We start from the raw sequence: 21,067 nt of genomic DNA, 5'->3' as shown, positions 1-21,067 counted from the left end.
CTTTTTTCCAGTATATATTGAATTATATTCCTTTACACTCACACAAACAGAGGACACAGAGCCCCAGAGCCTCTATGCTAATGGCTCGTTCAATCTTATACCTTCACCTTCTGGTCTCATCTTTTCTTTTTTCAGTTTCAGTGTTGAGTGCTGTTCAGGCCAGCAAAAAGGTAGGCCTGTTTTGCTTTATAATTGCTCATCATTTGCATTTTTTGTTTTGGATTTACCACTTTGAAATTGAGATGATTTTAATGAATTTAATTGGACTCTGGTTATACATTTTTTATTACCTGTTCAGTGTTACATTGTATACTTGGGAGCACATTATCATGGTCCAACACCTTCCTCTGGTGATCTTGAAACTGCCACATCTTCTCATTATGATTTACTGAGTTCAGTCTTCGGAAGGTACATATAAAATGAAAAAATCATCATTTTAGCTTAAGCTCTTTTTTAGAAGAAATTGAATGACATGTTGATGATCATTGACAGCCATGAGAAGGCCAAAGAAGCAATTCTTTATTCATATAATAAACACATCAATGGCTTTGCTGCTTTACTTGAACAGGAAGAAGCAGCAGATATTGCAAGTAAGAAAGTCAAAAGTATATGTTTAATTTAATATACCTTCCAGATCTAGTGTTTTAACCACTTCAAATTCGCTATTATCATGTTTGGATCAGCTTCTTTCTTCTCAAAATCAATTCTGAAACTGAGAAGCTCCTAAAACTTCGTTGAATTGATTTTAACTTCAGAATCAATACTATATATACATTTGACACTATGTTTCCACTGATGCAGAAAAACCAAATGTAGTATCTGTGTTTGTGAGCAAGGAGTATAAACTGCACACAACCCGTTCATGGGAGTTTCTTGGACTGGGTGGGAATGCTAATGGAAATGGTAAGACCACAGCATGGCAAAAAGGAAGATTTGGTGAAAACACCATCATAGGTAGCATTGATACAGGTACCTTTACCACACTATCTTTATAATCCAATCTTAATCTATTAACAATTCTTTTGAAAACAACATTCTAACTTAATGCTTTAAATTTTTGTAATGAGAGAATATCCTAACTCTAATAGGTAAATTAAAAGGCATGATGTGATGTGGGTCATATTTTAACTTTTAAAGGATGTAAACTAAGAATCGATTGAGATCCTCTGTACTCAAAATAAATATTGTCTAATTTACTATTTTAATCAATAAAATTATGTAATATTAATTAAAAGAATATAAATTTAACATTTAAAACTTTATAGTGGTGAGTTTTAATTGACATGATCCAATTTCATCGGAGTGATAGACCGAGAATCTTAATTATTTATAAGTACCAAACTAAGAGTATAATTTAGTTGCTTTTTTGTAAGAATCAACTTAAATTTTATGTTGTATTAATTATTTTTTTGGCAAATATATCTAAATTTAGTTATTCAACATCTTTCATTTGGGGTTATCTAATTTTTACGTCATTCAAGGTGGACTAATAACATTTAAGATAAGTGAATTAAAAATTTTACAATTTTTTTACTTATTTATATGAAATGTCATTGGTCTTATCATGAGGTTAAATTAATCCATGAGATAAATTAGACAACCTTTTTTTTTTAATTTTTAATAAGTAGTAAACAAAGCATAATTTATAAGTTGACTCTCTTCTCTCTCTTACTAAGGGTAATTGAAAAAATGGATTAAGAGTAATTCTAGAAAATTAGTATTTTTTTGTGAATATAAAAAAATTGTATAAATTAATATAATGGACAGAAATAGTTTGTTGGTTCTTATAAAATTGACTTAATTAATAATGTAGTATTATTTCTATCTTGTAAAAATAAACACATTCAATTTAATTTCTCGGCTTAAATATGTTGGAGGTTCCTCTATTTTAGGGCTCCTTTGGTTTGGGCCCCCATAATTTTTTTTTTTGGGAAAACACTCGTAAATGAAAAATGATAAAACTTAAATCAAGTTCCTTACCTCCATTCTATCAAGTTTATGTGTAATTTTTCAAATTTTGACAATAAATTCTTAATAAATGACATTTATATTTAGAAATAGTTGTACATGTGACATCACATGATTGGTAAACTTGATGAAATAGATTTAAGGAACTTGATTTAAGTTTCTCTCAATGAAAAATAATAGTTTCTTTTAGGAGTTTAATGGATATGCACTGACAGTGTAAAATAGTTTTACACAGTCATCCAATCAAAGCATGTCACATAAGAGAGATAATTAGATTTGACTTTAATTTTAATTAAAAGAATAAGATATTTTTTGATTTGACGGAATTCAATTGGATGTCTGTGTAAAATTATTTTACACTGTCAGTACATATCAATTAAACTCTTCTTTTAGTCCCTGCCCTCAAAGTCCGTTAAAAAAAAGTGACTCAGCAGACGGAAGCTGACGTGGACATTTTGTGGGTGTTTTCCCAAGAAATTTTTTTTATGGGGCCTAAACCAAAAGAGCCCTAAAATAGAGGACTTCCAATATATTTAGGCCTAATTTCTCATAAAAAAAATGCGATTTGAAAGAAAAGATTTATTTAATTTTAATTCCTGATAATTTTTATAAAAATTAAGGTGAAAAGCTCATACAAATCAAACTGAAATCTAACTAACCCGCTTGGAGACAAGATCTACAGACTTTGTTGAGTTGGCAAGATGCTTTCTTGAGTGCTTAACATAATATATTTTATTTTACCACTAGATCGCATGGTGCATGTGTGAGTCAATTTGGGATGTGTGGGATGGAGAATTGTGCATTTCATAAGTAAAGTAGTTTCAAAGAATTCCAAGTCTTTCCAACTTTTATTATTGACCAATATAAAAGTACATTATTCTGAAAAAGTGAAGACAAACAATGAGTTGTTAAGATTGTGAAATGATAAGTTTACACTACCCTATTAAACTACTGGGAGAAGCCTGGGTAATGATATGATTAAAAATAGAGATAATATATAAAAAAAAATATAAAGATCTAGAAGAAGGTGATGGCCGATATATATCAAATGTTTTTGGTTGGATCTAAGTTCTTATGTAAATAAAAGAAAATTATATCTAATTTTTCACCTACATACAAAGAGATTGAAGAATAATTAAAAGAGAATAAAAAGTATAATGAGATGTAATTGAAAAAAATAAAGAAATAGAAAAATATATAAATGGAATTAAATATAATCAAATAATAGATGAATGTATTAACAAAGTGTTATAGTCTAGTGACAAGTAAGCTAGACCACGTAAGGATATGAGTATAAAATTTAAATCCCGAAAAATATTTATTGTGAATGACATGTAACTGTTTTTTGAACTGATAACAACATCTTTAAAAAAAAAATTGATGGTAGTGTAAAAGAGATTCACATAGTCATTTAGAATATTTCAATTTGTATTTAAAAATATTAAAAAAAAAATGTAGAGAGTTAATTAAATATTTTTTTTATGGAAAAAAATGATTCATTCAATTAAGATCGGCAGAATATCCAACCGAATACAAATGTTAAAACAAATAGAAAGACTCTCAGTCCGTATCTCACCCCCATGGGAGTCTGAATATTTAGATAGACAATAAGCTACCTTATTAGCATGTACGTCTATATACATGACAAAATGAAATAAAATCAAACTCTGAGCCAACCACTTGATCTCAAAAAGAGAAGGCTGATATAAATTACGGGAATTACAATCTCAAAATCATACTCCACCATAAGCCTTCTAAAACCATGCTAAAGGCCAGAAGCAAGCCTTTCTTGATGCCCATTATGGCTTCCAAAAAATTTACCCCCATTTTCTGAATCACAAAATAGAAACGCGGCAAAGCAAACCTCTCCTTCAAAGTCTCAGAAACACAACCCCATTTTTTCACTTGTCCTAGACACAAGCCGCATCAACATTCATCTTCAAGGTTCCATTCACCGCGTGGCTGCTTCTACACACGATTCGCACTTCCGGGTAGGCACGGGGTGGCTCCGTTCATCACTCACACGGGCAGCTTGAAATTCCTGAACCTCCACACCAAGTAGCAGAGAGCACAAACACCTTCAACAAATTTCAGCAGGAGCCAGCAGAATTGTGAACCTCATCCATTAATGTATGCGTAAACTCTTTACATTAGCAATGCATATAAATTAAATCCAAAAGATTATGTTAAGTTCTAAGGCAATTCTATTATATATCATGTTAAAAATTCTCACCCGTACTATCTTTCTACTATAAAAAATTATAATATTTAGTTAATGCTATTAACAATATATTCTTTATCTGCTAACATTAATTTTTAAAAAATCATATTCAGCTTATGAATTAGGTTGTTCTTAATCCAATCCACGAATCTAATATCAAAGTGAAGGATTTGTTTTTTTTGTGCATTTTTGTTTTATAGGTCAATATTAGTTATTAGTAATATTAACAAATTAGTTTATTTATTAAGGTTTGAACTGTAACTCCTACCCCACACCAACGTGCTTTTCTTTTCTTCAAATATTCTCATGATAACGTACGACTTGGACAGGTGTTTGGCCTGAATCCCAGAGTTTTAGTGACAAAGGAATTGGCCCTGTCCCTGCAAAATGGCGTGGTGGTAACATCTGTCAGATTAACAAGCTCCGAGGTTCAAAGCAAGTTCCATGTAACAGGTTCCAATTCTTTCTTTAACTCTCATTAAATGTTCAATTTTGATGGTATTTTTTTATTGGACAATGTTAATTGTTAGAAATTTTAATAAATTAGTCATGCTCAGGGTTCGAACCCTAGACCCTGCACCCATTTCTCTCAAATCTCTTATATCTCCGAACTCTTACCACTTAAGTTAACTTTCGGGCATCAATTTTAATGGTGTTTTTGGTATAGAGAAGAAAAGTGAGAGAAAAGAAAAAGAGTAGAAAATGAGGCAATTTTTTAGGTTGTTTGGTTGTAAAGGAGATGAAAAGAAAAGAATTATGATTTACAATTACTATTTTACCCTTATATAATTATTTTACAAATAGTTAATATTTATAGTTACAATGTTTATATTATAGAAAATTGCAAATTGTAATATTTACTTAAATTATTATAATATATTCATTAAAAATATTATAATATATATTTTAACGGTTAGTATCTTATTATTTTTGAAACTAAAAGAAAGTAATTTGAATAGAAGTAAATTAAATAACGTACATGTTTCATTTCCGATGTATCAAGAAAATAACGTACATGTTAACATGGGCAATGATGACTTTTTGTCTTATTTTGAATCTCTTTGCTGTTTTCTTTCCATGGTAGAGAGGAAAAAATTTACATATGGGGTTCACTTTCAGTTTTCTTTCTTACTCATTTTCTCATCTAACCAAAGGAGAGAAAACAAATTTGATTTTTGTGTTTTCTCTTTACTTTGTTTTCTTTCTCAACCTTTTCAGCCCAACCAAATGAAGCCTGAAAAGTGTAAGTGTTAGACTAGTTAATTCTTAGAATAATGAAATATCTCGATTGTATGTGATCATGCATGCAGGGACGGACCTAGGTAGAGCTTATATGGGGCACTCGCCCCCTTCTACAAAAAAAATTTCTTTTATAATAGTAATATATATCATGGATTCGCCCCGTGCATAAAAACCTATGGCTAGTTACTAATTGAATCTACACAACCTCTTCAATTTTTATATCATTATACTATGTCAAAGGAGAGTAAATTTCCGAAAAAGAAGCCCCTAGTGACCCCTAGTGATTGACATGATCAGAAAAGCCACAGGTTACTCATGTTCTTTTATTGATATTCATGGATGCTTACTCTTGTATATTTTTATATGACGGGTACTTACTCTTGTTATATTAACTTGAAAGAAACTAAGGTATATTAATATAGTATTTGGGAGAGGCACACTTCTAGTTCTACCGATGTAAAAAAAAAAACAGTAGGTTTTCTTCTTAGCTTTAATTAACAAGCATTTATTAGTATGTTTTTTTTATAGGCAAATGTTAGTAGTTAGTTGTTAGTAAGGTAGAAAATTCCTTCAAATTTTCTTTTCAGCATTCGAACCGTGAACCTTCTCCTCCTCAACCCTTATGTATCATAGCTCTTAACACTTAAGCTAACCATCGGAGACGCATTCATTAGTAGGTATACTCTATATTTCTAAATATAAGTTGTTTTAACATTTATACTATATTCTAAAATATATGTTATTTTGTAAATCCAAAGTATTTTTTTCTCATTTTCTTCCTTATATACCCTTATCTAATATTATATTTCTTATCTATTACCTTCATTTTTCACTTATCACAATTCTCACTATGCACTTAACTAATAATCATATTTCTCTGTCCTTAATATAACTACTTTAAATAAGAGTATTTCAGTCCAAATATTTATCAAACGATGAGTTTTTTAAACCCGTGCATAACGAAGGAGTTGAAACTATGATTTATTCATACATCTATCTTATTTTTACTTTATTTTTTATTTATCTATTTTCTTTTCAGTTATATTATCTGTTAGAATCTCTTACTTTCTCTTTTTTTATATATTTTTTTCTACTCTATTTTCATTTAAATATAAGTGTATATGTGTTGAATTTTTGCCCCCTTACTAAAATTTCCTGGTTCCGTCCCTGTGCATGGTAGTTGCCGGTCAAGTTAGTCCATACAATGACAAAATTGATCGTCATCAATAAGAACTAACGTGATTGATATTTATCACAATTAATGATCACCGATGATATTTTCTTCTTCTATGGACTAACTTTTCAGACGCAAGCTATATTCAGAGATGAAATTGAGCTACACACTTATAAATGGTTAAAGACTTAAAGCTTTCAATGAGACCATTTTCAATTGGTCCTTTCGGATAAATAGAAGCGCTTATATAATAAGCACTTATCGGATATGTGTTTATTCATAATTTAATTTAAGAAAATTATTAGTATAAATTCTTATTCATAAGCTAATTCGAACAATTTATGAAGCTTAAAATAGTTTATATACAAGCGATAAGCTATTTACGTAAGTTCTCTCAAATACTTACATAAGCACTTAAACTATAAAAAGCTCAAATTATCTCTTCCAAACAGAGCATATATTAATACTTATTTTTATATTGAGCAATTATTTTTGGTATCTAATTTTGTTGTGGGATTTGTTTATCCAACATATCAACAAAAATTCTATTTGTAATCATATTTTTATTTGTTATAAAAAATGTTAATATCATTATTTAGTATATATAATATAGAATATGCTTCTTATGTGTTGAAATTTTTAACTAAGACCTTTTAATTTGTGAAAACCAGATTTTTCTTTGGTCCATGACGACCTCAAAATGACTGTTTTCTTGTGGTGCGTGTGAATCAATTTTTAAGATATTTTACCATAGAACTGTCTGAACATGAAATGAGATAATAATAGGTCCAGATTATTTTAAAAGGGTAATGATTTGTGAACAACCTTATAGTGCAACCACCCATGAAAGATGAAATAGTCTATAGGGTTATATTGTTTGAGTGTTTAATATTCTGATGTTAAAATCAATGCTGCTTTTAAAATAAATTACTCAAAATTTGATAATGAATATCAAACTTGGCATTAATTAGTTTCAAGAAGCTAGGATACAAATTACCTTTTTAAAATATGTGTTGGAAATACAAATCACCACTTTATGCCTATATAAATTCATGAGAAAAAGGATGATACATTGACAGTGTAAAGTTTGTTTACACTGTCAACCAATTAGATTGTAAGGATGTGGCATATCAGTTAATGAAATTAAATAAAAATATATATTCTCTCACATGCTTAAAATCTGATTGGTTCACGGTGTAAAAAAACTTTACATCAGGGCATAAAAATTAAACTCTAGATTCATTCATCTATATATGTGTCATACAAACTAGGAAGCTAATTGGAGCAAGATTCTTCAACAAAGCTTATGAAGAAGCCAAGGGCAAACTTCCCCAAAAGCAGCAAACAGCACGTGACTTAGTAGGTCATGGAACACACACATTATCAATAGCTGCTGGAAATTTTGTTCCTGGTGCACAAGTATTTGGTAATGGTAATGGCACAGCAAAGGGTGGATCTCCAAGAGCAAGAGTTGCATCCTACAAAGTGTGTTGGTCTCTAACCGATCCTGCAAGTTGCTATGGTGCAGATTTGTTGGCTGCTATTGACCAAGCCATAAGCGATGGTGTTGATGTGATTTCTGTATCTGCTGGAGGCAGAGATTCTATCAGTTCTACAGAAATTTTCACTGATGAAATTTCCATAGGGGCATTCCATGCACTTGCCAAAAATATATTATTAGTTGCATCTGCAGGGAATGATGGACCAACACCTGGAACTGTCTTGAATGTGGCTCCATGGGTGTTCACAGTTGCTGCTAGCACCATAGATAGAGAGTTCAGAAGTACCGTAATTGTTAATGACAATAACCAACAAACTACGAGCACGGTATAATCCTTCTTAATTTCTTCTTATTATTGTTACTATTATTATTGGTTCCAGTTATTATTATAAAGGGTAGAACAACTTTCGCAATTAACCTAACAACCCTCATTATTATTGGTTTACTCATTAAAAATACTTCCTTGCTAATATATTTTAACACAGAATATATCATATATAACATGTAAAGGATACGGTTAATAAGTAAACCCATTTTTAGCATTGTATACCATAGAATTGTCTGTTTATTTAGGGCCCGTTTGGTGCGACGTATAGTATAAGGCCTGATAGTATAAGACCTGATAGTATTAGGCCTGATAATTTTCTTATACTATCCAGCGTTTGGACATACACTGTATAATTTACCATATCGTTTAAATTAATGCAATTTTATGTTTAATGAAATATTGAATAATGATATAAAATAAAAATCAAATATGGAGGCGATTATAACGGTGGTGGCGGTGGTGATGGAAGTAGTGGTAGGTTGGTGGTGGTGGTGGCAATGGTGGTAGGTTGGTGTTGGTGGCGGTGGTGGTGACAGTGGAGATAGGTTGGTGGTGGTGGTGGCAGCGATGGTGGTTGTGGTGGTGGTGATGATAGGGTGGTGGTGGTGGTGGTAAGGCGGTGGCGGCTACAGTGGAGGGTGGAGGCAATGGTGGTGGTGGTGGCGGCGATAGGGTGGTGGTTGTGGTGTCGGTGGTGGCAATAGAGTGGTGGCGACAATTATGGTGGTGGTGGCGATAGGGTGGTGGTTGTGGTGGCGGTAGGGCGGTGGCGGTGGTGGTGGCGGCAACATCGGTGGTGGCGGTGGTGGCAGCGATGGTGGTTGTGGTGTTGGCGACGATAGAGTGTGGTGGTGGTAGTAAGGCGGTGGCGACTTAGTAGGGTGGTGGTGACGGTGGAGGGTGGAGGCAATGGTGGTGGCGATAGGGTGGTTGTGGTGTCGGTGGTGGCGGCGATTATGGTGGTGGTGGCGATAGGGTTGTGGTGGCGGCGATTATGGTGGTGGTGGCGGTAGGGCGGCGGTGGTGGTGGTGGTGGCAACACCAGTGGTGACGGTAGGGCGGTGGTGGCGGCGGCGGCGGTGATCGGATGGTGGTGGTGGTGCCAATGGTGGTGTAAGTTGGCAGCAATAGAGGGTGGTGGTGATGGTGACTTATACGTCACAACCTTATCATGCCTTATCCATCACTCACATGATGGATTAAATAATACGTCATTTTAACGTATAAGGGGACTTTGATGGATAAGCTTATACAATACAATGTCATCACCAAACAATGGATAAACTCATAATGTATTGTATAAGCTTATACTATCATGCCTAATACAGCGTGCCAAACGAGCCCTTAAGCTAAGCTAAATTTCAAGGGTCATTGTTATTATTACATGTTATTGTAGTGGAAATAATTGTTTTTTATTATTACTAGGGAGGAAGTCTTTTTGTGAACTTACCACCCAATCAATCTTTTTCTCTGATCCTTTCAACTGATGCTAAACTTGCCAACGCAACAAATCGAGACGCGTAAGTACAAATATCAAAAAATAATTTCTTTAAAATTAAATGCCTTGTTTATTAAATGCCATGTATTTTACCTTCATTTTTATTTGTATGTTATTTAGTCAACTTTGTAGACCTGGAACACTTGACCCTGCAAAAGTAAAAGGAAAAGTAGTAGTATGCACTCGAGAAGGAAAAATAAAATCAGTTGCAGAGGGTCAGGAAGCTCTATCTGCAGGTGCAAAGGGAATGATTTTGAATAATCAAAAGCAAAATGGAAATACACTTCTTTCAGAGCCTCATGTTTTGTCTTCCGTGAGCCGTCCACAACCTCCTCCACCAAAAACAAGAAGCACCAAGAGTGCTAGCACAACTGTGAGGTAATTACACATCATTATATAGTAACAAGCTTTTAAAATTGTTAAATTTTTAAATTTCATGTTACAAATGAACGATTCCATTTATCCACTTACAATATTTCAATACAATTAGGATGTCCCAAGCTAAAACACTTCTTGGAAGAAGGCCAGCTCCGGTTATGGCTTCATTCTCCTCTAGAGGACCCAACCAAGTCCAGCCATCAATACTCAAGGTAAAACACTTGGAATTTTATCAATTATACTCCTCATTTGTCTTCCTTACTCTTTTAATAAGATTACTTTTGTTTTCTATGTTAGCCTGATGTAACTGCCCCTGGTGTGGACATACTAGCCGCCTATTCACTATTTGCAAGTGCATCTAACCTGTTATCAGATAAACGTCGAGGGTTTCCATTTAATGTACTACAAGGAACTTCCATGTCTTGCCCTCATGTCACTGGTATTGCTGGACTCATTAAGACACTTCATCCTAATTGGAGTCCAGCCGCTATTAAATCAGCAATCATGACCACAGGTAATCTCTCTCCCTCCCTCCTCCCTCTCTCTCCCTCGCACAACAATATTTCTTGATGGACGTGAGGTAGTTTTTTAATTCTTATAATAAGTACCGGAGGTAGTATATGATTGTAGATTTATGTTTACTTCTAGCATCCATGTCTTATTAGATTCAGATACTTCATTCCATGGCAGATACTAACTTATGTTTAAACATATGGCCTTGCAGCAAGTACAAGAGATAACACCAACAGGCCTATACGAGATGCGTTTGATAAAACATTAGCAACTCCATTTGCTTATGGTTCAGGACATGTTCAACCTAACAGTGCAATTGATCCTGGGCTTGTTTATGATCTAAGCATTGTTGATTACTTGAACTTCTTATGTGCTTCTGGATATGACCAACAAACCATTTCAGTACTCAACAATAAGACATTTACTTGTTCAGGATCCCACAGCATAACAGATTTTAACTACCCTTCAATCACATTACCAAACATTATGTCTAGTGTGGTAAATGTTACCCGCACAGTCACCAATGTTGGGCCACCAAGCACGTATTTTGCCAATGTCCAATTGCCTGGACATAAAATTGTTGTTGTTCCAAATTCCTTGAGTTTCAAGAAAATTGGTGAAAAGAAGACATTCCAAGTTATTGTGCAGGCAACGAGTGTAACTCGACGGAGAAAATACATATTTGGGGATTTGCGATGGACAAATGGAAGACACATAGTCAGGAGTCCCATTACAGTTCGACACATATGAAAAAACATGTCATAATTTTTTTGTGTTTGGATATCAAGATGTCGATGACTACATTTGACTACTTCAATAGACTATGTATTTGTGTATAAACTTTACTGTATCAGTTTTTATATTTGGTGTCATAGACTTGTGCTTTGTAATAAGTGATGTTTTGTTTTGGAATGCTTGTAAACTTTACTGTATCAGTTTTTATATCTGCTTGTATTCTTTTTTAGTTTAAATATAAATGAATACTTATTCATGATAATGAGCACCTTGAGAAACAGCCATTCTCAAGTATGATAAAGACACCCATTTACAAGTAAGAACCTCCAAAAACATCGTACCAAAATCTTAACACCCTAAATAAGGAAAATAATACCTTTACGCCCTAATTACACCCTAAATTTCTATAGCATATTAATTGATGATTGGATCCATCCGCAATTGTTTCTCATCCTTCAGATCTCCTAAAAAGATACTGCCAGATAACTAATCCTTGAAATTCACAAGCTCATTAACAGAAGAGTCTGAAGAAAGTGGTTGTATAAGTCTATGGCATTTGGTTAGAATGAGCAGCTAAAGTTGGTCCATCAAGTGCTGAAATTGGTTCAAAGGCTTCATAATTTTAACTTAACAATCCATCATATTCACCTAAGACTCATTACAGACCATGATTCAAATCTGTACTAAACAAACAGTAAAGCTACCTTGGCCATTCTTTTTTATATATCTCCTTATTTTTCCCCTCTACCCCACATACAATCATTAACTCCTCTGCTTTTCCAACATCACTTTTTTCTGAACCCATATTGGAAACCACTACTCTCAGGAAGATATATATCAAGGTTTCTCCTCCTACCTATGATTTCATATAATAGCATGCTAGCTAAAGCTTCAAACATCACACTTGTGAGTTACAGCTTATAGGAAATGGCAACTAAAGCTCATCAGCAGCATAGCCTGGAGTCCCTTCCTTCGATCATGGTTATGTGTGTATTTTCGCAGTTCCATAGATTGAACAAAACTAAAATCAGTAAATTTAGAATTGAAGTTCCTATCTAAGAATATTTCCTAGTTTTATGTCATTATAGATTTTCTTTGTTGGCACTCTTCATCCAAGTAAGAAATGCTTGTAGTTATCCTAGCCCCAATCACATGAAGTTATTCATATCCTAAGGTCTTGTTTTCATGGAACAGATATCTATCAAAAGACTCATTAACTATGTACTCATAAACAAGTGCTACCAAGTTTCTTTTAAAGCTAAAATCCATTGAGCGAACTAAGATTGAAATGATGAATTCAACCAATTGTACCCACTTCTAACATAAACTTCTCCTTGATTTTATCGTCAGAATTTCCACGTCATAGCCACAGTGGTTTCATTACTAAAATTTCCTTTATAAACTTCTCCAAACACCGTGACACAACTTTGTTCATTAAGATTAAAGACACCAATTACATGACAACAAAACTCTTTCTCATTCTTTTTGTTTTAGATTGCTATCACACCATAATAGCCAATTACGCTTACACATAGCAACGACAGCACCTAACAACATAACAGACAGCAAAAGCCATGTAAAAACCAGCTAGTTACAATTACAACTCACAACAGCAGAGAAACAAACAAAGATCATGCGAAATTGATACAAAACAAACTTGCTACTGTAGAGTGCTGACAAATTAAAACCATGCATATGCTAAATTAAATCTGATCCTACCACACACGCACATGATATGCATTATAACTATTAAAAAATTTATCACTAAAAGAGAGTAGTAAAATTTTGGGTTAATGATCGAATTAGTCCTTATTTTGTAAGCGAGTTTAATTTTAGTCTCTCGGCAAAAAATGCCGTTCATTGGCGGTCAATTTATAATCACTAGCTGTTTTTTACCGCCACTAACTGTAATTTTTCCGCCAAACGACTAAAATCAAATTCACTTACAAAAATTAGATACTAATTTGATCATTAACCCTTAAATTTTGTTCAGCATAGAGCCCCATGATATAACTGTGACAAAAACACATAACATTTCTGATTTCTCACCTGTGTATTGGAATCGATGCAAGATTTGAAAACAATTTTCTGCTTCATTGGAAGAAAACAAACAGCGTCACTTCCTGCAAATGCAAATCAAATGTACATGTGAGCGAGCTAGAATTTCATTCGTAACAAACAAATTGCGCAAGTTTAGATATGAGAAAAAAACGAATCAGAAGTTGATTCAGCTTCTGAGAAAACACAATTTGTTATCAGAAATTGTAACTAGAGTGATTTGATAAAAACCCTAATTGATCGAAATGTGAAAAACAGAGCATGAAAATTGAAAATGGTGAGATAACGCAACAGAGTGAAATGAAAAGTACGGAAGAAGAGAAGGAAAAGCGAGAAGAAGTAGGAACCTGGTGCGAGGGAACATGGGGAAGTTTGTTGGTGAGAAAACAAGATAACAGAGGAGGAATTGATGTAAGAAACTCAACTTCTTGCAGTTCAAAAACAGAGTGAGTGATGAATATTTATTTTGAATGCTTTTTTAGAATTTCATTTTGTTTTATAAATTTATAATATGTTTTTGGTGCTCTTAACTTAAAATAGTGAGTTTCAAAAAAAACTTAAGATAGTGAATTATTGAATTTGATCACCCTTTAATTTTTTCATTGATTTTGATCTTCTAAATTAGTAAATTTTTGATTTTGCTCCCTCCATCCGTTTTCGTTGCATTTTGTGGGTGTTTAAAAACTGTCGCTAATGAAAATAAATTGCCACAAAATTTGTTAGTGGCGGTTTAAACCGCGACAAAATGTCAAAAAATGAATAGAGGGATTAAAGTAAATAGTTTGCTATTTTATAGGGACCAAAATCAATGAAATTATATAATTGGATGTCTATTTTAAATTGATCATATTTAGTGTATAGTAATGATAATCTTTTAAATTAAGCCTAAAATATTTTTAAGTTGAATTATATTTCTCTAAGATTTTGCACCCATGCGTTACCTATTTCAAATCTTATTGCAAGGTTAATATCACCCATTGTTACCTTCAAAAAAAAAAAATATCACCCATTGTTATCCTTCAAGCCTTATCGGATCATCATTTTCATTTAAGATAAATAGATCTCCATAATGTACCCACAAATGCAACAACTATATGTGTATATATATACACATGTATAATCATATTTATATTTCTTTTAATTTAACTATATGGCAACATAATGAAATCTAATTTAATGTATATATAATGGTAAAAAGAGGTAGAAAATGGGAGTTATAAACTCATTTTCTTATGAGATCATATCATCATTTTCATTTGTAATTAAAAGGTTTGCTTAATGCATACACGAATCCAACTGGATTAATTGAACTATTTTATCCCCAGTACACTGAGCAAACAAAATTTGATAATTTTTTACTTTTACATATGCATCGTTGCCTCCTCAATCAACAATTAAAAAGGGGATAAACAGCAGCCATGCTTGGAGAAAAGATTCCCCAATTTTGCTCTACTCCACTCGGTTTCTGGTCCTCATTGAACATGGCAAATATGAAAGCATTCAGAGCTTGGTTTGGTCTTCTTGGTGTGCCTGCACCAGTTGATAGATGGCTTATAAGGCCGCTATTATAGGCCATAGCATTATCCTTACTTGTGTAAGGCTCATTCCCTGCAGTAGGCCAACCTGTTTCTCCAACAATTAGATTAACATTTCCTGCACCAATCTTCTCTAGTGCTGCATAAATTGAGTCAATCATTGCATCAAACAGGTTATCATATTTCAAGTCACCATCTATGACAGGGTCTGCGCCTGCTTGAAATGCGGCGTACTGGAAGCTGACATGAGAGGGATCTGATGAGTAAGGAAAGTAAGGGTACACATTGACCATAAGGGGTGCTCCATTTTGAGCTAGAAAAGGTGCAACACTCCTCATAACATTCTCTACATCACTGGTGAATGCCCCTGCTGATGGAGGGTATGAGGTTGCAAGGCCAGACATGTAAAAAGATGTGGTCACTTTGGTATTAGTTAAGCCAATTGAATTTATGGCATTGAGTATGTTTTGCATGGCTTGTGTGACATAAGGGCCTTGGGTTCCTGGAATTACCTCATTTCCAACTACGATCCAACTGAAACTAACATCATCCTTGTAAGGGGAAACATTTTGGTTGACCCATTGGGTAGCAGCATTTGGGTCTGAGCCTAAGGTTTGCACATCTTCATTCTTCACCCCAAGACTCACTTGCAAGTTAGACCCCTTTAGTGCTTCTAACGCATCAGGGCTTGGGTCATAGAGTCTTATAAGCTCAATGCCACACTTCTTGTAAAGGCCTACAACATCAGTGGGGGATGGAAGATTGTCTCCATTTCTCCCGTAATTAACCCCTATGCCTTCAAAACAGAAAAACCATAAAAAGAATATTCAATCATATAGCCTTTTAGGATTCAGTTTCTAAAAATACTATTGAGACTCTATATAAAAAATGAGATGTTTTTCTAAAAAGCTTTTTTTCTCTGTACACAAGACTCAAACATGAGACAATGTTTAATGGGAATCAAACATGCTTGTGTGTGTTTGTCTATATGTGTGGGACAAAAATATCTTGAGATGAAGAGATTTTTCAAAAAAAGAAAGCTTACTACTAGAGAGAATCAGATGATTTGCTAGGATTGAAACCAAAGTTAGGTAAATAGACCAGATGCGCAATGAAGCCATGAGTATTTTGTTTGTCGAAATATTTCTAGATGTTCTTTTAGATCTACCAAGTCCTAGTGGTTATATAGAGGTTCTCTTACTAAAAGGCGTCAAGGTGCAAGTGCATGCACAATAAATTGCAAAGATTTCAGATATCTTCCTCAATTAATGAAATGATTTTATTGTTTTGCAGTAACAAACAAAATCATTTATTAAAAAATTAATTATAGTATTTTCTTTAAAAATTAATATTTTTTGAGATTTCGGAGACTTCAACATTTATGAATATTGCAAAATTCTTTTGAGACCAAATATTCTTTTAGAAGAATTTTAAAATATTTAATTTATTATCAAGATTATAATATCTCACAATCTATAATATATATATATATATATATATATTATAATATATATATAGACACTAATATGAAATATCGAAATTGTATAGTATATATTTAGTCTATATATTGTTTTCAAAAAAACAATTTAGTCTATATTTAGTATAAATAATAAGATGAACTTGTTAATTTTCATTCTATTAAGAATAAATAAAACCTATTTGTAGCAAGAACTTTATTTCATAATCTTGAAGATTTTTCACTTCAAAAAAGAAGATTTTTCACTACGTATCTAGATCTATATATTGATAAAAATTTGTTTGAAGAGTGATATCAATACATTTATTTTAGAGCTTATTAAAATTTCTGCAAGTTGACTTATGTATTATGTACCAACAATAAGATGAATCTCATCATATTTAATTTTATTATATTATAATCTAATATAACGTATTTAGAACAAGAAATATATTTCATAATCTTGAAGATATTTCATTCTATATATGCATATATATAAAATAATAACTATATATAGCTAGAAGTTTGTTTCATATTCCTGAAGATTATTTTCCATATATTAACTGAAATTTACTTAATTAGTGATGTATTAAAACATATATTGTGGAGCTTTTTAAAATTTCCTCATATACATGGAAGTTGGCTTATATGTTGAGTACCAATAATTTTCAAAACAATAAGTATCGATAATAAGATGAATCTTATCTAGTTCAAAAACATATGAACCTTATCAATTTATTTCATAATCCTGAAGATTTTTCTCTACGTATCTAGATCTATATATTGATTAAATTTATTTGAGGAGTGATATTAATACATATATTTTAGAGTTTATTAAAATTTCTTCAAGTTGACTAAGTGTATGTATTATGTTTTTATTTTTGTGGTAAGCAAAATATATTAAGTGGAGTACTAGGGGTACTCTCAAACCCAAAGTGTTTTGTACTAGGGAAAGCTTACGTAAGAGAATGACTGAAAGTAAACCCTAGCAGAGCACTAAAATGACAAAAATATCATAAAAGGAATATTCTCATTAAATGTTGGCTTAAATATGTTGGAGGTCCCTCTAAAATAGGGGTGCTTTGGTTTAGGCCCCTGTAAAATATTTTTTTTGGAAAAAGCCCTTAAAGGTAAAATAATAGGTGGCTTTAGCCCCCGCTGTTACAGAAACCGTTAGTTCTTAACGGAGGATGACGTGGCAGAGCCACATCTCAGACCAAGTCATCAGCCTCGCCATGTAAGCAAATGATAAAAATTTAAAATGTGCATCCATAGGATTTGAACCTGCGATCTCTAGGAAAAACAACAAAGGCTTAACCACTAGGCTGCAGGAATCCTTTGTAAATAATGTGCATGATTATATATTTATTTATGAAATCAGACGTCTGTAACTTTTATAGATTCTCTTCTTCTTCCTCCTCCTCCTCCTTCCTCCCCCAAATTTCGAGCCATACAACAGATCTCAATCCCAAATCAATTTCAATTCAAAAATTCCACAAAAACTAAACCCAATCCTCACACCCAGATCTCGATGCCTTTTCTTTGTCATCTCAATCAATAATCACCGCCGTCAACAGATGAAAGAAGGGGGAAGAGAAGAAGAGGAAGTAGTAGGAATCTGAAACGGGAATAGGAAGAAGAGGAAGAGATGTTAATGGGGAGAGGGAAAAATCAAGCAAGAATCGTCGCCGACATCCTCGCCGGATCCAACCTTGCCATCGCCGCTGTCCCATCCCTGCCGTAAACCTGTTGGAACTCCGTCATCACCTCCCTCCTCTACTTCGCCTCCATCGCCCCCTCCTCTTCTTCACCATGGAGATGGGTTTCGACTCTCCTCCTCTGTCTATGACCATGGAGATCGATTACAGTCTGCTGATTTAGGGGTTTTTACTTTTTACCATATGCTGATTTAGGGATTTTAACCATATGCCATGGTGAAGGAGAGGAGGGGAACAATGGAGGAGAACTAGAGGAGGGATACAGAGGAGAGTCTTGGTGGTGGCCGGCGGTGATCAGTGAATGAAGAAGGGAGAGAGAAGGGAGAAGCTGGGAGAAGAGATGAAGAAATTTGTTTTTTTTTTCTTCCAAAATTTATTTTTATGAAATAGAAAATGAATATAAGAGATGGAATGATGTGGAGTGACATGTATGAGAGAGAATTAAGCATTCTCATTGCTACCTCAGCACTTAACGGATTTCACTAACAGACTTGACGGCAGGGGTTTATCCCACTATATTATTTTCAACATAAGGGTGTATTCCAACAAAAATATTTTGTAGGGACCTTAACCATAACACCCCTATTTTAGAGGGACCTCTAACATATTTAAGCCTTAAATGTTCAAAAGGTACTTTTTAGAAGGTGTTGACCTCTCCTTTTATAGAGGGAGTGATCATGATGTGAACCTTTCCTGTACTTGGGCCTGACAACCGGGGCCCAAGCCTCTATGCATATAAGAAAAATCTAATGGAATCTTCCAGCTGGCTTGTGGGCCCATCTAAAGGAAGGGGGCGGGATTCCTTGTTGTTTGGCAAATTCCGCCCTGGCTGCATTCGTTCATCTGATTGCTTGATTTGGACGGGCATAAGGAATCCTTATGTTCCGCCCAGTCCACATGCCCCCAAGACATGAGGCTCGGGTAGGTTGAGTCGAAATGTCTTAATATGCTACTTCGTCGTCTGCTCTTATCATTCACTTTGTGTTTCTTGTAATTATATCGTCGTTCTTTACAATCAGGATATGTCGCCACGTTCATGTTCATGGATATGTCGCCACGTTCCTGTTCATGGATATGTCGCCACCTTCATGTTACTCATTACCCCGCCATCTTTATTTTTGTTGATGCGTCGCCATTGTCACAACCGTCAATCACGTCTTTTCAACTGACACACGAAATCCTAGTTTTCCGGGATTTCGTCATCATTTGCCCTGAATGTGCGTCTCGAGGAGTTACACCTTTTCACTTCATACCTTTTCAAATTTCAAATCCCACGACTTTTCACTATCTCTCCCACTCATTCTCTCTCCAAATCCCACGACTCTTCACTATCTTTCCCACTCATTCTCTCTCCTCCCTTTTCGTCTATAAAAGTCCCTTTTTACTTTTCACTTTTCACTTTTCCGAAACTCTTTCTCTGAGACTTCTCCGGAATTCTTGCTTTTTCCTCTTTGAACTCCGGCGAACCTCTGTTCACTCCGGCCGTCGTCATTGCGCGTTGTTCTACCATAGCCGACGTTCTCCTTTCCCAATCCTCCATCTCTTCCTCCGGTGAGTTCTTTACATCTTTCTCCTCTCGTTTTGTGTTCTCTTTCTGGAAAATGTTCATCTTTTTTATCTTCTTGAACCTGTTCATCTTCTTTTTTTATCTTTTATGAAATTACCCAGCATGTCTTTGAATAATATTAGCATTTCTTCCCTGGAGCTTTCTTCACCCTCCACAGAGGGGGAAATTTCTGCCCCCACTGTTATTGAAATTCAATCCTCGCCCTCTACTCACGATGATTCCGGCCCCGCCGGTTCTGTCGATTCTGTCCTTTCTTCAAATGGGGATTTATCCTCGCCCGAATGGCGTCAAAACGTGCAGTTAGTTGAAGATAAATGCCTGTGGCGTTCCATCTGGAGCAGTATTGGGAGCATCAACTCGCTTCGGATAACTGCCCAAGGGTTTACGAAGATAAATCCCGCCACCTCTAGTAACGAAGATCTGCAATTGAATGTCCTTCCATGCGGCGATGATGACTGTGTTCTTTTACGCAAAGAATCGTCAGATGAATCGCCCGATTTCTTTTTCGTTTATGGTTATTTTTTCACTGACTTGAATATAAAACTTCCTTTCTCACCTTTCATATGCCACGTTCTATCCTTTCTGAACGTGGCGCCTTGTCAACTCCAGCCCAACGCTTGGGGCTTTATCCGTTGCTTCGAAATTCTTTGTGAGCATTTGAGCTTCACGCCCACCTACCCCTTGTTCTTTCTCTTCTATAAGTCTGTTACCAAGAAACCTACGTCTGTAAAGTGGGTCCCTCTTTTAGCTCGCAAGAAAATGAGCCGATTCACCGCCCTCAAGAGCCATTACAAAGTGTGGCAGAAAAAATATTTTAAGGTTGTTGAATCGCCTGAAATAAAAAACTTGTTCCGAGATTCCGATAATAATCCTCTCTTCCCCTTTTATTGGACGAGAAATCCTCATCGAAAAATCTCCGTTTCGTATGACGCCTTGGACGATTCCGAGCGAGGGGTCGCCGATTATCTCCGCTCATTGCCAGTAATCTCTGGTCATGATTTGATTGAGGCGTCGAAATCCGGCACCTTAAATCAATTCTTTAGTAAGTTTATAATCTTCATCTATAACTTGGTTTTTTGTTTTTCATATGTGATGTCTAACTGATGCTTTCCTGTGCAGCCACGATGGGTAAGGGAAAAATCGATGCCAGCCCGCTAAATATGAAAGCATACCTC

The 21,067-nt window shown here is 34.4% G+C and overlaps 2 protein-coding genes and 1 long non-coding RNA gene across 4 annotated transcripts; 1 reads left to right on the top strand and 2 right to left on the bottom strand.

Annotated features, from left to right (window-relative positions):
• The first annotated feature begins 11 nt into the window (after positions 1-11).
• On the top strand, positions 12-11,787 carry LOC130728435 (subtilisin-like protease Glyma18g48580). Its single transcript, XM_057579909.1, has 11 exons — positions 12-170; positions 299-408; positions 493-590; positions 802-969; positions 4,519-4,642; positions 7,877-8,432; positions 9,860-9,954; positions 10,053-10,310; positions 10,423-10,522; positions 10,608-10,824; positions 11,035-11,787. The coding sequence occupies exons 1-11, from the start codon at positions 75-77 to the stop codon at positions 11,571-11,573; spliced, it is 2,361 nt and encodes a 786-aa protein (XP_057435892.1). The 5' UTR covers positions 12-74; the 3' UTR covers positions 11,574-11,787.
• LOC130728436 (uncharacterized) lies at positions 7,727-14,082 on the bottom strand. Of its 2 annotated transcripts, none has more exons than XR_009015672.1 (4): positions 13,964-14,082; positions 13,608-13,681; positions 10,026-13,105; positions 7,727-9,923 (listed from the first exon to the last, which is right to left on the bottom strand). It is a non-coding gene; the product is annotated as an uncharacterized LOC130728436 (long non-coding RNA). The 2 variants fall into 2 exon arrangements; XR_009015673.1 differs by having other exon boundaries at positions 10,026-10,081.
• Positions 14,083-14,954: 872 nt separating this feature from the next.
• Positions 14,955-19,934, bottom strand: LOC130714952 (glucan endo-1,3-beta-glucosidase-like). The gene is made up of 2 exons (XM_057564941.1): positions 19,718-19,934; positions 14,955-15,947 (listed from the first exon to the last, which is right to left on the bottom strand). The coding sequence occupies exons 1-2, from the start codon at positions 19,932-19,934 to the stop codon at positions 15,004-15,006; spliced, it is 1,161 nt and encodes a 386-aa protein (XP_057420924.1). The 3' UTR covers positions 14,955-15,003.
• Between the last annotated feature and the right edge of the window lie 1,133 nt (positions 19,935-21,067).

Source organism: Lotus japonicus, chromosome 1 (assembly GCF_012489685.1).
Source record: "Lotus japonicus ecotype B-129 chromosome 1, LjGifu_v1.2".
Lineage (NCBI taxonomy): Eukaryota > Viridiplantae > Streptophyta > Magnoliopsida > Fabales > Fabaceae > Lotus > Lotus japonicus.
The sequence above is the reverse complement of the archived record's forward strand: the minus strand, read 5'-3'. Positions and strand labels throughout refer to the sequence as shown.

What these genes read in the sequence shown, in the direction of transcription:
- LOC130714952 (XM_057564941.1), bottom strand. Translation starts at nt 19,934, where the DNA reads ATGAACATTTTCCAGAAAGAGAACACAAAACGAGAGGAGAAAGATGTA. An exon ending in GAGTTTCGGAAAAGTGAAAA is followed by an intron (nt 15,948 to 19,717) that starts GTGAAAAGTAAA and finishes TCTGTTTTGAAG; the next exon opens with GCATAGGGGTTAATTACGGG.
- LOC130728435 (XM_057579909.1), top strand. Translation starts at nt 75, where the DNA reads ATGCTAATGGCTCGTTCAATCTTATACCTTCACCTTCTGGTCTCATCT. An exon ending in AAGCAAGTTCCATGTAACAG is followed by an intron (nt 4,643 to 7,876) that starts GTTCCAATTCTT and finishes CATACAAACTAG; the next exon opens with GAAGCTAATTGGAGCAAGAT. An exon ending in AGTGCTAGCACAACTGTGAG is followed by an intron (nt 10,311 to 10,422) that starts GTAATTACACAT and finishes CAATACAATTAG; the next exon opens with GATGTCCCAAGCTAAAACAC.